The sequence below is a fragment of the Rhizophagus irregularis genome, chromosome 8, assembly GCF_026210795.1.
Source record: "Rhizophagus irregularis chromosome 8, complete sequence".
Lineage (NCBI taxonomy): Eukaryota > Fungi > Glomeromycota > Glomeromycetes > Glomerales > Glomeraceae > Rhizophagus > Rhizophagus irregularis.
This window is the reverse complement of record NC_089436.1, coordinates 1,321,604-1,338,814: the sequence shown is the minus strand read 5'-3', so window position 1 is coordinate 1,338,814 and position 17,211 is coordinate 1,321,604. Positions and strand designations below refer to the sequence as shown.

Here is a 17,211-nt window from a genome sequence, read left to right as displayed (position 1 = left end):
TCAATGGTTTCATGGGCATTATTCCTAAAGATTGTTTTTTTCAAAGTTAATATAGTTAATGTAGTTTAATGTAAATATTTTCAGAGATAATTACGTAATTTCGCATTTTATACATTATGTATTAAGATTATCCCTATTACTGGTTTCAGAAATTTTCGTGCACTACTACTTGTGTGTCATGCAAGAGGCAAATCTTATTAAATAATCGTTGCAATGTTACACCTTTTTTAATATCACACCAGATTTATTTGTCCTATAAACGGCGATAAAACAATATGAAGTACGAACTTATTGTATTCAAATAAACTAATTAAATTGATTAAACCTTTTTTTTTTTCCTGACAAAGCTGATATAAATAAATGCTTTATGATAGAAAAAAAAATAATAAAAATAATAATAAAAGCAAACTTTTACCAAAAACTAATAAAAGAAAAAAATAAAGCTGGAGGTCATGCGTTTGTTCGATCCGACCCTCGAGTCTCAGGATTTCACTATAAATAGTGCACCATATGGAAATTGTCCAGAATGTAAAAGGCAACGAACTTCCGCTGCATGGTGCAAAAATTGCGATATTGCAAATTTGAAAGGAAAATTTAATAGTTGGACCAGCGGAAACTCTATGATAGATGAATTCATCCAGTACACTCAATTAAATACAAACGATAATACGTACCTTGAGTGGATTGATTTTAATCAATTCAATTTAGTTAAGAATACTAATAAACGAGGTGTTTTTAGCTCAATTTATTCCGCAATATGGATGGAAGGCCCAAGCTGGATTCTGGACGAAGAAGCTGAAGTATGGACTCGTAACGGTCCAGTCAAAGTCATCCTAAAACGATTAGATAATTCTCAGAACATAAATCAAGAGTTCGTAAATCAAGTAAGTGTGTAAATAAAAACGCCAAATGGCTGAAAATTTTCATTATTGGTCAAACTTAATTATAAATTTAATTGGCTAAGAATTTGTTTAACCAAAAGTTATATAGATATTATAAATGCCTGCAAAGTAGATCACTTGCAGATTATTTTGGCATGACTAAAGATCCGACATCGTGTTACATGTTCGTCATGAGATATTATGAAAATGGGAATTTATATTCGTATCTTGATGAATCCACAAGAGTCCTTTGCTGGAGAGATATTATAGATCTATTATGGACCATATCAGCTGGTCTTAATTTTATTCATGAACGCGATCTTACTCATGGAAATTTACACGGAGGGAACATACTGGTTGAGGATAGCGAAATGGATTCAATAGATGCTAAAATTGCAGACACAGGATTACACGGTCGGGTTGATAAACAAATATCTAAACAAATTTACGGCGTAATACCTTTTGTTGCTCCTGAAATCTTTAATGGATACACATTAACTAAAGAGTCTGACATATACAGCTTCGGCATGATCATGTGGATGTTATCAGCTGGTGTACGCCCTTATTGTGATAGACCTCATGATTCACAACTTATACAAGAGATTTGTTCAGGAACCAGACCGAATATAGTTAGTGGAACTCCACCTGTTTTCACCAAATTAATGTTACAATGTTTAGATGCTGATCCATCCAATAGACCGACAGCATCTCAACTTTGCGAATGTTTAGGAAATTGGGTCACAACAATATGCGACGATCCTGATCCATCGGATTTATCCAATCAATTTAACGTTGCCGAAGAAATTAAATTCTCAAGCTTAGAACAATTGCACTTTAACACTTTACCATGTCATGAAAGAGCTATCTATTATAGTCGACTGTTAAATATTTCGGAACTTTAAAAAGGAATACATCGTAGTACAAATTTATCTTTAGCATAAATAGAATATTAAAATCGTTAATAAATTGAGGAGGAAAAGAATATGCCTTGATTGAAAAATATTATTTCGTAATCCGTTCAACCGCCGATTCGTTACACCAGAGATTCCTTTTCTAAAATTCGTTTTATTCTTTTTTTTTCGTTTTATCATTATTCATAAAAATCACAAAGTCACAACTTAAATCGTAATTTTAACATTTATGGTAAATCTTATTTTGGGTGTTGTTATGAAATTAATTATGTATTTCTCACCTTTAAGGATCTTTAACACAAAAATTAAGATTAATTTGATAATTTTCGGTCTCATCAATTAAAACTTTAAGTTAATTATCCCTATAAAAAATTTTTATTCAGCACACTCCGATTTTTTTCCGAATGTTTTGAAAATGTTCCGAATATTACTGAAAATATTCTGATTATATTGCGAATGTTGTTTTAGTCAAATTTTAGGAATTTAACATAAATGAAAATTTCTAGAAATATTCCGAAAATAATCCAGTTTTATATTTAAATTGAAAATACTTCGGAAAACAATTTCATGTAGATCACTTAATAAATTAGTTAAATTAAAAAGTTTATCAATATAAGTGGACGCGTTTAAAAACATGTATATAAGTTTAAAAAACGCGTTTAGTTTTAATCTATAGAAAAAATAAGCTCGCAATAAATGATCATTGAAGTATAAAAGTATAAATAAAAGCGTATCTTTGCTTTTTAGAACTTAATTCTTATTATTTTTTTTTAATATTACTACTACAATAATATTTATAAAATATTCAAAAAAATAAAAAAATTAACATATTAACAGTAAATATAAAATTATAACAGTAAGCAATATTATTTGAGTAGTAGTTCGAGGATAAAGATTTATTGAAATTTTTAAATATTCTGAATTTACCATAATATTACTTTTATTTAGATATTATAACAAATTTAGAATAAGCTGCTATGATATGATGATCGCCAACTCCAACGCCTATTTCTACTGTTATACCATCAAATACTCCTACAGCAGACATTATAATTAAATACAAAAAATGTTTCAAATATAAGATTAGTGATAAAATTATATTAGTAATATTAATAATACGGTAATTGTTAGTTTCCACGTGGTTTAATACAAAATCCTATTACCAAAGAAGAATGAAAAAATGAAATGACCAAAAGAGGACTGGAAAGATTTTCTCTATTTATCATATGATACATATTGGACTTATCGGGCAAGTATTAATTTTACATTTTGAGAAGTCTTCGTGATAACTGAAGCTAAGTGCTATTTGTGAAAAAGGAAAATATGCATCAGAACAAACTTTGGGTAAAATTCAAAATGTCATTAATAATGTAAGTTATATATTTATATCATCCATATTCTTAAACCTAACTAACTTTCTAAACTGTTATTTAGTTTAAAACCAATTTTCCAACATTTCCTATTGACTTTGTTTTGCAAAAAATGACTGAAATATCATTGGAAATTAGGGTAATTATTTAGTAATACGTTATTATTATGTACAATTTTATCTGATATTAATATAAATTTTATAGCTGAAACTGATGAACGCAAGAGAAAAGTTAAAGAAGCTCATTTACAAGGTATTGATCCACCTTCCAAACGAAAAAATATCACTCCCCTAATCTAAAACTCAAGAAAACAAGGCCAAATTCACGAGCACCAATTCCTGATAAATCATCATCAAGTATTGATATTAATGTCCAATTGTCCTCACCCGAAGTTATTAAGGAGAAATCTGCATCAATTCCTTCTAAACAATTATTGAAGCATCTTCAAATGTAATTCTTACTGAAAGAAGAGCTGATGTTCAATTAGTAACTTCACAAATACAAGGATTCAAGAAATTCCGGTAAATTTATTTTTTGTTAGTGTTTATAATATTTATAATATTACAATTTATAATTTAATAAATATAGGAGGCAATAAAAGTTCAACTATAATGACGAGATCAAGTTCAACAAAAGAAAAAAACAACTAATAACCAAATTGCTACTCGCAAAAATCAAAGAAAGCAAAAAGATAGAATATTATTATTCATATACTCATAGATAAGTACTTTCAGATAATATCTAGAAAATATAAATATAAATAAAAAGTACTTGTAATCTGTAATATTCAATAAATTTTTTTTCTGAGTACTTTCGGATAATATATATTGTAAAACATCTGACAATATTCCGGTTACATTCATAAAATTTACCGAGCAATTTCGGGTAAAATCTGTAATTATCATTCCGAAAAGTGATCACTTTCCGTAGTAAAATCGGAAAATAAAAATCGGAAAATTTTCGGAATACATAAACCAGATAAAAATCGGAATACATCCAAAAAAAATTTTTTATAGGGTATTTAACGAAAAACGGAAAAGTTCCGCGTTATAATATGAATAACAGATGTATGAAATAAACATTTTTATGTCCTATATATCATATGTCAAAAATTTAAATATAAAAAATATAAAAAAAAATAAGTCGATAACAAATTTAATTTATTCAGTTACCATACCCTATAAAAAATTTTTCAGAGAAATGATCACATGCCTAAGTTTCTTCGGAATAAAAACTAGGAAAATGATCATTTATCGGAGTTTTTCCAGAAGATTTTTATAGGGACAACTGAAGTCTAGAACAGAAGTTTATAGACTGGGAACGGGTCAGTTTGAGAAAATTAATGAAAATTAATTTCGATCATAATGATTTTTTTATTTTTATTTTTATTTTTAAAATATAGACACGACGGGAACTTTACAAAATAAAGGTAAAACATAAACTAAAAGTCTAATAAAACCTAAACTACATGGAAAGTCCAACCACCCGAGAGTGATCGTCCTGCTCGTTATTTATGAACTAAATAACATTAAGCATGACCAATGTCGTGACGAACTAAAGAAAAATAAGACAACCCTAAAAAAAAAAATTAATAAGATCCATATTTTACTTTCGGCATTTAAGCCGCCACCTGTCAATAGTACTGTTATAAGTGGAGTGATTCACACTATTCTAAATTGTTTTGAAAGTATGCATGTAAATACACATTAACATAGAAATTTGAGGTAGATGTATAATGTGTAGATGCATGAAAATATAAAAGGAACTATCCTAATAAAAAGTGACTCATTATAAAAATAATAAAAAAAAGAAAAAAATAAAAGACTAAAAAAATTATTTAGTACTAGGACCAGCGACCGGGGAGTCAAATGAGGAACCGTTTGCATGCCAAGGTCTTTTGATATATGTATGTTGTAAGGAAGGTCTGATATGACTGTAAGTATAATAAAAGGATTGCAATATACTATCAAAAAAACAGGCATTGATAGTAAAGCATCTAGATATATACAGAAAATATCTAAGTATAAACAGTAAATATACCAAATTTTGAAATAGCAGTTATTTTAAAATCTAGTATATTTTCTATTACATCTGAATATTTTCAGTCATACCTGTATATTTTCTGGATTTTTTTTCTATAAAGACATATAGGAATGTTATGACACATGATATCATATAGTAATTTATATTTCATGCTAATATAATTAAAGGTATCACCAGTGGTAATTATCACTACCAGTAATCTTACCACTTTAATTTTGGCGAAAAATTACAAATTGGTTAAATACTGGTTTATAATTTTGGCTAAAGTTAAAAATACTAATCAACAAATAGTATATTAACAAGAATTTTGCTAACTTTCTCTCTGGGAGATGTCACCTAGGTGACATCACCTGTACTAAAAAATAACTATTATAACTGGAAATTTTATTTTTAAAATGACATCATCAAATTTAATAACTCCAGCGAACCCAAACCTTATCCTAATCCTAACACCTAACCATAATCCTAATCCTAACCCTAATCCTAACCCTAACCCTAACCCTAACCCAATCCCTAACCCTAACTCTAACCCTAACTAATCTACATGATTTAATTTTACGTAGGTGATGTTACCTGGGTTAAATCACATGGGGAGAAAACTAGTCTTATACTATTAACAAATATTGATTTTAATGTTAACTATAATAACAAAAAACAAAGTAAAAAAATTAAAAATTAAAATTCTGGCATTTTTCTAAAAATGATAAAATTATCTGAAAAACAGCTTTCTAATTTAATATTCATCTTATAAAATTCAAAAAATTAGACTGGTGAAAACACTAGTGGTAATATTTTGATATTCTCTAAAATTAATACTTATTTTGTACGTTAAAAAAAAAATAAAGTTAATATTGGTTAACTTATTGAAAAAACAGAAATTTAAAAATTATTATCAAACTTGCTTTCTAATATGGTTCTCATAAAATTTACATATATTTAAATATTTAAATTTAACTTATCTTTTATTAATAAGTTACATCTTGATGTTATAATTAAAAAAATAAAAAAAGTTGGCTCAATGAAATTTTTTTATATTAAAAAAAAAAATATTAAAATAAATAGAATAAAGCTTAAAAAATAAAAGTTTACAAAGTGGGTTTAAAAATCTCATATACTATTGATTCAAATTTTAAAGATACGATTGAAGATAAAGAATCATACGAATAATTACTTATAATTAATGAACATCTAAAAGAAACGAAATATTCTATAATCTTTTTTGAAACGAGAATAATCTATATACATATTATAATCTTTTTATATATTATATCATAAAACAAATTTTTTATCATAACCTTATATATTCATGAAGAAAACGAAAAAGTTTGAATATAATCATTGTCGTCGAATTAGATTTTCTTTTTGCAAGGAATTTCAAATCGTCATTATGACGAAATGTTAATTAATTCAGGAAAATACAAGAGTCTGCTCGTATAAAAAGCTTGGGGATGGATTTTTTGTTGTTGAAATTTATTTTGCTCTGAATCTGAGAATTTTTTCTCTTCAGCAATATTAAATTGGTCAGATAATTCAGATGGTTCTGGGTCATCACAAATAGCAATTGTCCAGCTTCCTAATAATTCAGACAATTTAGATGCAGTAGGACGTTTTGTAGGATCAGGATGCCAACATTGTGTCATTAATTGAATATAAACTTTTGGAGTTCCATCAATAATTTCAGGGCGAAGACCAAAGCAAATTTCATTAGCTAATCTGAGATCATGCGGTCTATCGCACCATGGACGAGTACCCGCGGAAAGAGTCCACATAATAATTCCAAAACTATAAATATCCGAAGCCATCGTTGGTAGATTTCCCTTCAAGACTTCAGGAGCAACATAAGGAAGAACTCCATATATTTTATTGGTACCTTTTTTGTCAATTGGACCATGTAATCCTACATCCGCGATACATATATTGACTGAGCCTAGTTCATTTTCAACCAATAAATTACCTCCATGAAGATACCCATGAATTAATCCATTTTCGTGAATATTTTCAATCCCACCCGATATCCCCCAAAGCATATCTACAATATCTCTCCAACACAGCATTCCTTGTGCTTTATCAAGATATGAATGCAAATCTCCATTCTCATAATATCTCATTACGAACATGTAGTTTGAAGTAAGATCTTTTGTAATTCCATAACAATCTGCAGTATTTCCGCTTTGTAAGCTTCGATGAGATTCATAAAGCTATAAAAAATTATGTAAATTAAAATAAACTCATAAAATTCAAATATTCAATGATAAATAAAACACTTTAAAACTATATATTACTTGTTTAAAATATTCTTCACTAATATTTTGTGAATTGTTAAGTCTCTTAAGAGCAACTTTTACAGGTCCATTACGTGTCCATTTTTCAGCTTCTTCATCCCATACCCATCTAGGACCTTCCATCCAAACTGCTGAAAAAATTGTGCTAAATGCGCCTCCTTTATTTGTGTCTTCCATGAGATCAAATTGGTCGAAATTAACATATTCCAAGTAATCCACACTTTCATTCGCGTGCAACTGTGTGTGTTTAATAAAATTATCCATATTAATATTTCCACTCGTCCAGTTTTTAAAATTATTTTTTAGAGCATTAATTTCACAATCTTTACACCATCCAACGCTACTTCGTTCCTTCCCACAATCTAAACATTTTCCAAAGTCAATATTCGACTTTGTTTTTGACTCATTCTTAATAAAATCCATATAATCTTCCCCATTTTCATTTTGTCGAGAAGACATATTTAGGCATTCTAAAAAAAAAAAAAATTTGGTAAGTTACACAAGCCATTAAAAAATTGATTTATAAATGGTTTGTTTGTATATTCAATTCGCGTCCGCTTCACACTCATATGTATATTTATAGTGAAATATTACTCCTGAGAGGATCTACAGATCCATCTTATCTATATGACCAAGTTATTGGGTGAATATTATATCATCCGAGATTGCTTTGCATCTCAGCCCTTACCAAATAACTAAAATATACAGTGTACATCGGGTGTGTCACCAAATATCACGTGGTGCTGCGAGAGCGGACAAAGTACAGACTTGACTTAATATCGTATTAAACATATGAGGGGTTAAGTCAATCACATTTACGTTATGCACGGAAGTTATTTCCATCACGCAAGATGAAAATACAAACAAACCAATTTTATTTCTTAAACACAAACTTATCGGAAATTAAATGGAAAACTTACAATTAACAAAAATGTTTAGTTTTTTTTTTTAATGGAAGAGGACAGAGGAGTTCAGCTCTGAGCTTAATGGATAATTTTTAGCTACTTTTATATGTTTTTTAAGCCTTCACTGTTAGTGACACATGCAAGTTTAATTAAATTAATCACGCTGTTGTTTTGTTGATCATACGTGCGTAACAAAGATCGATAAATTTCTTCTAAATTTTGTTCCAAAATTTGTCTCTTTAACTTTCCAAAAAAAAAGAAAAAATTTACGTTTAATTAATAGTGGTAATGGTATAATAAATACTTTTGCTGTTTTCAATGTTTTCAATAAAAAAAAATTATCAAAAATTTTTTTTTTTTAAGTTGTAGACTATTAAAACGAAATCTGTAGGATTTAAAATCATATATTAATATGATCAGCATCCGTAATAGTGCATTTCATATGAGTGAAGCATTCTAGCGAAGGTTGTAATGGGGTGAGTGCTTAAAAATTGTTATGTGCAGGAATCTTCAAACTGTCAAAAAATCATCACCATAGAATTAACTACTTTTTTTTAAACAGGTATATAAATTGTATTATTTTGTGTTACTAACTTTAAAATAATCTATCAACTATCACGCGATTACGTCAAAAAATTCTCATGAAGTTCACGTGAACTTAACTAATTGATGAACGAATGATATTTTTAAATTGGCACATGCAAAGAAAAAAAAAATTCTTTTTTCGATATTCATTCTAATTAATTAAATGCAAGAGTTTATTGGTGAAAGAATCATTGTAATAAAATTTAGAACGATAAACAAGATTAATTAGCATGTTATAATTGAAAAATTAGATTAGATGATTTTTGTTTCATGAATGAATACGAAGGTAACTATTTCTGACAAATATTGCATTAAAATTAACGTTATGTCGCGTAATAGAAATTAAGTGATAAGTAAATATATAAATATTTTTCATTCATACTTTCAATAAATAGGTCAAATAGTTGACCTGTTTGTCGTTTCGAATATTTTCGACCTATTAATAGAATCTTTCAAATAATAAACTTTGTGAAAATTATCTGAGGACAGCATTTCAAGCAACGGAAGTGAATCTTTGATTAGAATCACGACAAATTTGATTCATTCGCTTTAAATGCTAGACTTAATGAAACTCAGTCTTCACATTTTCATACTGAAAACAACGAAATCTGTATTAGATAATCTGTAAAATTATTTAGGAATACTTAAACTTTATTATATGAAAAAACATTTGAATCTATTTTTCATATGACATCAGGCATGGAAAATTGTATTCATTACATGAAACAATTATCTTATTATCTTCATTTTTAATGAAATACCGTAAAGCCCTTCATAAAGCTAAAACAAAATATATGCGTTGTTTCATAATAATATAAATCGATAAAAGATTCATAAATTAATCTTATATTTTTATCCAAATTAATTTAATTTGTATATGTGTTACTATTTATGGTTATAATGATTTTCCAAAAAAAGTTACACCATAAGAACAAAGAAAAATTATTTCTTTGTTTAATAAAGAATTTAAATATGTAATTAATTTATCAGTAATTAATTATTCATCATTTGACCTACCCATTTCGTTTAACAACACTATAATTAAATTCGAGATTATTCTTATTCAGCATGTAATTTATATAGATGTATCATTCAAGTAGATAATATTAAATGAGTAAAAAACCAACAATAATAATCAGCTTAATTGTTTTATTTATGGTAAGTTATAATTGGAAATCAAAGGAATTTTCTTGAATTTTTTGATTCTTTTTTTTCTATATTTGAAAGTCAAATATCAATTGGTATATTATTAATACACCATTCACGTATTGTACAATTTGATTTTGATTCAGCCACATAAGCCGTATGAATAAACAGGCCGGTTAAATAAATTAGCCGTATATTTAATCAAATTAATACTTTTTTGAATAAATGAATTGTTTTAAAAATTTTCTTACAAATGTTTGGCGTAGAGGTTGGAACCGATTAACGTTAATCGATTAATTAATCGGTTAAGGCGGTTAATCGGTTAGAAGTATCAAAAAACGGTTAATCGACTAAATTAACCGACTAAATTAACCGATTAATTAACCGATTAATTTAGTCGGTTAAAATACTATGCAGATCATTTTCTCAAATTAAATGATTTTTTATCCCGAAATTTATAGATCGGGATATTTATTTGTTCACGTGAAGATATTCTGTATAGATGATTGGGATGATTGGTAACACAATATGCAAAATATTATGGAACCTGAAACGGAACAAATTATAATAGTTTCAAATTTTAATTGGTTTCATAATTCTATCAATTATTAATTTTAAAAATAATAAATATAAAAAATATAGCAATGGATTATTAAAATAATCAAATCAATATTGCTTAACTATATATAGTATAATCGAAAACGTTTGATTCACGATTTTATTAAAAGGGTATGTCGATCATTATTTATTTGATAAACGCAATGTTATTGATTAGATTCACATTTTTTTGTAAAAAAAAAAATTATCTGCAAAAGAAAATTCTAAATATTTCATTTTAATTAATTACAGTCACATTAAACTTATAGTTATGATGAATAATCTAATTTGAAAAAAGATACGATTATAGAAAATTTGATCTCCAAACAAAATTAATAATACTTGGATGAAGAAATTGTTTAAGTGTAGAAGTTTTTTATATTTACGATCAACATATTGCTGCTATGCTTCTAGCTTCCCCTATAAATTTATTTCTTGTTATGTAATAACTTACGCAATTGTGGACATGTGTTCCGCAAGTTCGAAGTTTTTTTGTAAATTTTTTTTTTAAAAAAACACTATTCATGAAATATAATCTCCCATCTACAAATCTGTGAATTCGCAGCCCAAAGAAATTTTAGAATTTTTTATATTAACCGGCCGGTTAATTAACCTATGTCCCTTGGCTAACCGGTTAAGGTTTTTACCAACTTCTAATTTGAACTCAGCTAAGTTGCCAAATGTTGGGTAAATAAATAAATAAATCAGTAAGTAAATAAAGCAAATCATAGCCTTTTCGTGCTTATTATGTAAAAGACAAAATTTATAAGCTTATCGATTTATCTCCGAGCCGTATTGAGATATGCACGCCATTTTTTTGTTTATCTGATGTGCATTGTACAACAAAATTCAGTTTTTTACTTTTTTTTACTTTCACTGAAACGTAATACCTTTGTTTACAGAATTTTTTTTATATAAACTCTGATGTTTCTTAAAAATTGCTTCCATCTAAGTACAATATGGATAATATGGATAATAATTTATGTTATGATAGACAACTATTTACCATGAATTATTCTCAACCTACCTCAACCCATTCTTACAACTCTTTCAATATGACAACTAACGAATCACTTGATTTTTCTATCGATATTGCCGCAGCTCAACCAATTACGCAACATCAAGTATCTTCGTTAGGAAATGTGATGAATATTTCTGATTCATCATGTAATACTTATAATGCAACAAATCAAGTTACTATGCAATATCAACAGACTTTGCCAGTTATGAGTTATTTAAAATTTTATCATTTCTATGTTAATATTTTTTATCTCGTAACTTGTAAAATTATTTTACAAGAAGATTCTTCTTTTAACAATCATGATCGTTACAGTCACGAGTTCTTTTATAAACATCCAAACTATCCTTCCACAAGATATCATGTTACTTGCAAATCACTTCCAAACTGTTTAGTAGAAAATATTTTAAATGATGAAATTTGTGGAATGAATTTTGATGTCGAATTATTATCATTAAATCAAAAGTTCAATCTTGAACAAAGCTTGAAACTAAAACTCTTCCATCGAATGCATTGTAATAGAAATACAAATTCATTTTATAATGGCGTTGTGGATCATGAAATGATAACACAACTCGTTTCAGTAGCAGACATGTAAGATTACAATGATAGTAATTGTTCAAGCAAAGATCATACTCACCAAGATACAATTGGGTTGAAAGATAATGTCATTCATTCACAACAAGACGATTTCAATACTTTTGCACTTCAGCAAAATAATTTCGAAACCACTCATTAATTTAAATTTTATTATACTTGTATATTTACTTAGAAATATGCTATCCACCCCTAAAAAATTACGTAATAAATGTCATGATCTTTATTGCAATACAAATTATTTGCTTTACTAAAACCATCGGTAAATTATGGTAAGAAAAATTGGCCTAGATTAAAAAATGTTCCTAATTCTTTTAATTCATTTTAACACCGGTTATTATAACTTTCTAATTTCGTTTTTTCGTTTCGTCATATATATGAGGAATCACAAACTTAGTTTTATCGTAATATTGTTATTTAGAGTGTCGTTTATATGTAATTAATTATGGATTTATAAGATTTTAACATAAAAATCAATTAAGCTTTAACATACTGTATTTATACAAAATTTATTACATTAAAAGTTAAATCTATTATTTTATATTACAGTATTAGATTTTGGCGAATCCTTATTTGCTTTTTTTTGAACTTTGTATTAACTTAATTCATGCAAATTTAATAAAGATATTCAAATGACATCAATTTACAAGGGGCAAGGTTACACATGTTAAGAGTCATGAGATTGAACTGAAGTCTCATATACAACATATCAAACTGCGTACAGCAAAAATTATTTTTTTTATCTCTTAATTTCCCCTTTTTTTATTTAGTAACAACAGCCAGAAATATACGCATTTTTTATTTTTGTAATAAAATTAGTGATAAAAATTTTGTAACTTTTAAGGTATTTTAAAGAGCAGATACAGTTTATTTAAAAAAAAATTATTTACCAATCACTTATAGGAGACCTTACTTTCCTTTCGATTTATATTACTAATCAATTATATAATTGTGTTCAACCAAGAAATGGTTTTTATTTACTATAAAGAGACTCTTTTTTTAAAAAAAAATGATTCTTAAAAAAATAAATTAAAGGCTTACGCAAAAAAAATCAAGTTAAAAAACTGGATTATAATCCTGAATTTTCGTCTCGTTCACTGAGCCCTTCTGGGTCTCAAGATGAATCTCAATCTTATGGTAATTGTTCAGAATGTAAACAAAAACGAACTGCAGTAGCATGATGTAAAAATTGCGATATAGCAATTTTTAAAGAAAATCTTTGTAGCTGGACCAGCGGAAATTCTATAATTGATGAATTTATAAGGGATACTCAATTAAATGCTAATGAAAAGACGAACTATCTCGAATGGATTGAATTTGATCAATTTGATTTAGTTGAGAATATTAATAAACGAGGTGCCTTCAGTTCAATTTATTCGGCCGTTTGGATGGAAGGTCCAAGGTGGAATTTAGATGAAGAAGCCGAAACATGGAATCGTTATGGCCCAATTAAGGTTATATTGAAACGTTTATGAGCCTTAAATTTATAAATCAAGTAAGTACATATAACATTAATTAACGAATTTTGAGGTTTCCGCAACAGACCGCAAGCCAATCACGAAATTGATTATATTCATAAGTCCGGATATAGCCTTTTATATCTAAGAATAAATTTTAAATTATGCCCAGATAGTAATTAAATTGTAATTGGTGTACTCCGGATCTGTAGAGATCGGCACGCATATACTATAATATATATTAGCTAATATTTTGGGGGGTTAAGCAAAATCTTACGAAACACAAAATTAAACATTTTTATTGGTTAAAATTATATTTATAATTGGATATTATTGGTTAAAAAAAAGATCTTACTTGGGTGGGGGTATGAAACTAATATTAGCTAATATATGACGCTGCCCTTTGCACTACGTATCTTTTCAGGGCCAAAATTACTACGTAATTCTACGCAAACTCGGATTTGACTCACTTAGTGATCGACATTCTGATCATTTAAGTGCCGTATGCATTATGAACGCCTCCGAATTATCCGGAATCATCCGATTGTAAAGGTCTTCTCATTTCTACTTACAATAAGATAAAGTTATTATTTATTATAAATTAATTACGGTTAATTACTTTTTAACGTAATCCTCCTGTTTACTAATGTGACTATATAGGTTATTGCTGTATTACTTTATTACCCTTTTGCATATAATTCCGGCAAAAGTCATAATAATTGCCGAACGAATAATCTGACGAAAATTCATTCATAAATATTTACTTGCAAAAGAATCTTGTGCTAAAATTTATCTTGTCTTTATTGGAACTGAGGGTTGTTATGGCTCGATAAATTGATAAGTGATAACTCGTATTATTAATAAATATACGAAAACGTAACGGATTATCTTATTTATTTTAATTTCTTTAGATATTTTTGATTTAGTACTATCTCGATATCATTTCACTGACGGACTGACCGTATTGATGGAAATATAAATATATGAGAATTCCAATAGGAACTTCTATCTCACTAAGAAGAAATGAGATATCAAAGATATTAAGAATTATATTTGAATTTGTAATTGTTGCATGAAATGTTTTCCGTTACACCAACTCTAACTGAAACTTCCAAAAACAAATTCATTACCATTTACAGTATGCATCAATGGTACTTTTGAATTTATTATGAACCAGATTAAACTCAAATTAAATTTCCAAGCTCAATAGTTTTTATAGTTGAACAATTAATGTATGATATCTACAATAAGGGACTCCCAAGATAAATTCTTATTTCATAACTTATAATGAACATGCAACATGATGTCGAATCTTTAGTTATGTCAAAACAATCTGCAAAGAAATTATTGACAAAATTTTTATAACCAAAATAAAAATTCTCAACCATTAGTGTTTATTTAAAATTAGGCGGCTGTTATTCGTCACGTAATGTTATACCGGAGAAAAATTACGTTATTTATTAATACCGGATTTATTAGAAATTTACCAGAAAATCCAGTAAAATTAGAATAGATTTTTCACGCTGTAATTTACAGTATCCGAAGCACGTGTATACAGTCCAACTCGCTTTACAACGAATTTTGATTTAACGAATTTCTTAATATAGCGAACCTTCGGTGTTGTACCAATTTTATCATATAAAAAAATCATGTTATACCGAAGATTATTAGTAAAATGCTGTATACCGATTAACGAAGTCTATAACCAGTATATAATTTAATATAACGAAGATATTTTGTGTGACATGCGTTATCCATAATACAAGTATTATACAATTTACCGCAATATACAAAATTTTCCTGAGTTATACCAGATTTTTATATCATGTTAACGAATTTTCTTATAACGAAGGCCTGATTTGCTAAACCACTCACTTCGTTATAAAGCGAGTAGACTGTACTCCGTTGCAACTTGCGTTCACTAAAAACTACGATAATGGTTACAATTTTCGTACAAGTATAGTGCTGATCGTCTGTAACAGGTAAACATTATTAATTGAAGTAATTTGTAACTGAAAACTTTACCAACTTGAGTATAGAACCATGCTTCTCTTTGTCATTTATTAAAGTTGAAGTTTTACTTATTATTTATATATATATATATATATATATTTTCTTTTCTCTCAAATATAAAATGAACCAAGAGAAATACGCACTTCTTTCTCGTCCTACACAAAATCATAATACATTGAATTCATCAGAAATTGATATAAGTCCTGAAACTCCACTTCTACCACAAAACCAGCGTCATCATGGTACTGGACCAGTTTTAAGTGAAATAAAGATACCGTTAGAAATTTCGATTATATTTACGTGATGTACTATTACGTTTTTTTACAGTTTATCTTTATCCTTGTATTTCTTTTCCCTTTTTTGACTATTTTTAAATATAAAGCTATACCCGATTCAAATGATTAAATTTGATCCTAGATCTTATATGACTCCAATAGATAATGATTTTGGTGAATTCAATGTATTATTAGATGGTCACTTACATACAAAATTTTCTGATGGTCGAATGAACCCCGAGCAATTATTAAAATGGGCAATAGGTAAAAATATATTTATTTAATGGATTTCTTTCTTTTAAAAATTTAAAAAAATTACAAAATATTTTCTATTTCGATAATTAATAAATAGCTAATGGATATAATGCTATAATTGTAAGTGATCACAATAATATTGAAGGTGTTTCAGAAGCCCCCAAAAAAAATAAATTTAATTCTTAATTATATTAAAATAAATTCGTTTAACTAATTATTAATAACATTAACCTTTTTTTTATTAGAATAGTTCCTGTCAGCTCCATATGCAGTTTATTGGTATAAATGAACGGTAGATGTTTCTCCAGATTTTCCTTCAGATGAAAGGTTAGAAGAAATAATAAATCATGTTCATAAATTAGGTGGTTTGGTATCTGTAAATCATATTCCATGGAGTAACAGTACTGAATGGGGACAAGTTGGAGATCATCCTTCAAGAGAGAAACTTCGAGATATGATACTCGTTATTTAATTAGAATCTGGATTTGTGTAATAATTGTAGTAATTTTATTAATTTAAAAATATGATATTCTTTATAATAGGGAGTTGATGGACTCGAAGTAGTAATCAATGGATATACATTTTAACTGGCAAACATCATATTTGTTCGTATAATAAAATAATATGTTAATACTTACAGGATCAGATAGTATACATTCTCCAGCAAAGAGAACAAGTTTTTTTTATTTGATGCAACAGGAATAAGACCCAAAGAAGAACTCAGCTTATTATAATTTGTTGCCAATCACTTTACTAGCAGATTATTGGACATCATTTTATTCTAAAAGTAAAGAAATGTATTGTTTCAATATACTTTTTGTCATCAAAGAAAATTTCTCTGGTGTCTACATGTTATGAAATTGGAAGAATTTTGTT

The 17,211-nt window shown here is 27.6% G+C and overlaps 6 protein-coding genes across 6 annotated transcripts; 5 read left to right on the top strand and 1 right to left on the bottom strand.

Moving 5' to 3' along the window:
* Positions 1 to 452: 452 nt before the first annotated feature.
* On the top strand, positions 453 to 1,783 carry OCT59_028176 (uncharacterized protein; the record flags this gene model as incomplete). The annotated part of the gene is made up of 2 exons (XM_025329189.2): positions 453 to 884; positions 983 to 1,783. 2 exons carry the CDS (start codon positions 453 to 455, stop codon positions 1,781 to 1,783), a joined length of 1,233 nt encoding a protein of 410 aa, XP_025187954.2.
* A 1,332-nt stretch (positions 1,784 to 3,115) lies between these two features.
* Positions 3,116 to 3,616, top strand: OCT59_028175 (uncharacterized protein; the record flags this gene model as incomplete). Its single annotated transcript, XM_066147119.1, has 4 exons — positions 3,116 to 3,136; positions 3,227 to 3,301; positions 3,367 to 3,414; positions 3,470 to 3,616. The coding sequence occupies 4 exons, from the start codon at positions 3,116 to 3,118 to the stop codon at positions 3,614 to 3,616; spliced, it is 291 nt and encodes a 96-aa protein (XP_065993865.1).
* Positions 3,617 to 6,590: 2,974 nt separating this feature from the next.
* OCT59_028174 (uncharacterized protein) lies at positions 6,591 to 7,946 on the bottom strand (the record flags this gene model as incomplete). The annotated part of the gene is made up of 2 exons (XM_025313165.2): positions 6,591 to 7,403; positions 7,488 to 7,946. 2 exons carry the CDS (start codon positions 7,944 to 7,946, stop codon positions 6,591 to 6,593), a joined length of 1,272 nt encoding a protein of 423 aa, XP_025187952.2.
* Positions 7,947 to 11,679: 3,733 nt separating this feature from the next.
* Positions 11,680 to 12,336, top strand: OCT59_028173 (uncharacterized protein; the record flags this gene model as incomplete). Its single annotated transcript, XM_066147118.1, has 1 exon — positions 11,680 to 12,336. One exon carries the CDS (start codon positions 11,680 to 11,682, stop codon positions 12,334 to 12,336), a length of 657 nt encoding a protein of 218 aa, XP_065993864.1.
* A 631-nt stretch (positions 12,337 to 12,967) lies between these two features.
* OCT59_028172 (uncharacterized protein) lies at positions 12,968 to 13,810 on the top strand (the record flags this gene model as incomplete). The annotated part of the gene is made up of 3 exons (XM_066147117.1): positions 12,968 to 13,001; positions 13,371 to 13,472; positions 13,536 to 13,810. 3 exons carry the CDS (start codon positions 12,968 to 12,970, stop codon positions 13,808 to 13,810), a joined length of 411 nt encoding a protein of 136 aa, XP_065993863.1.
* A 2,116-nt stretch (positions 13,811 to 15,926) lies between these two features.
* Positions 15,927 to 16,807, top strand: OCT59_028171 (uncharacterized protein; the record flags this gene model as incomplete). The annotated part of the gene is made up of 4 exons (XM_025331422.2): positions 15,927 to 16,081; positions 16,223 to 16,344; positions 16,433 to 16,480; positions 16,632 to 16,807. The coding sequence occupies 4 exons, from the start codon at positions 15,927 to 15,929 to the stop codon at positions 16,805 to 16,807; spliced, it is 501 nt and encodes a 166-aa protein (XP_025187950.2).
* Between the last annotated feature and the right edge of the window lie 404 nt (positions 16,808 to 17,211).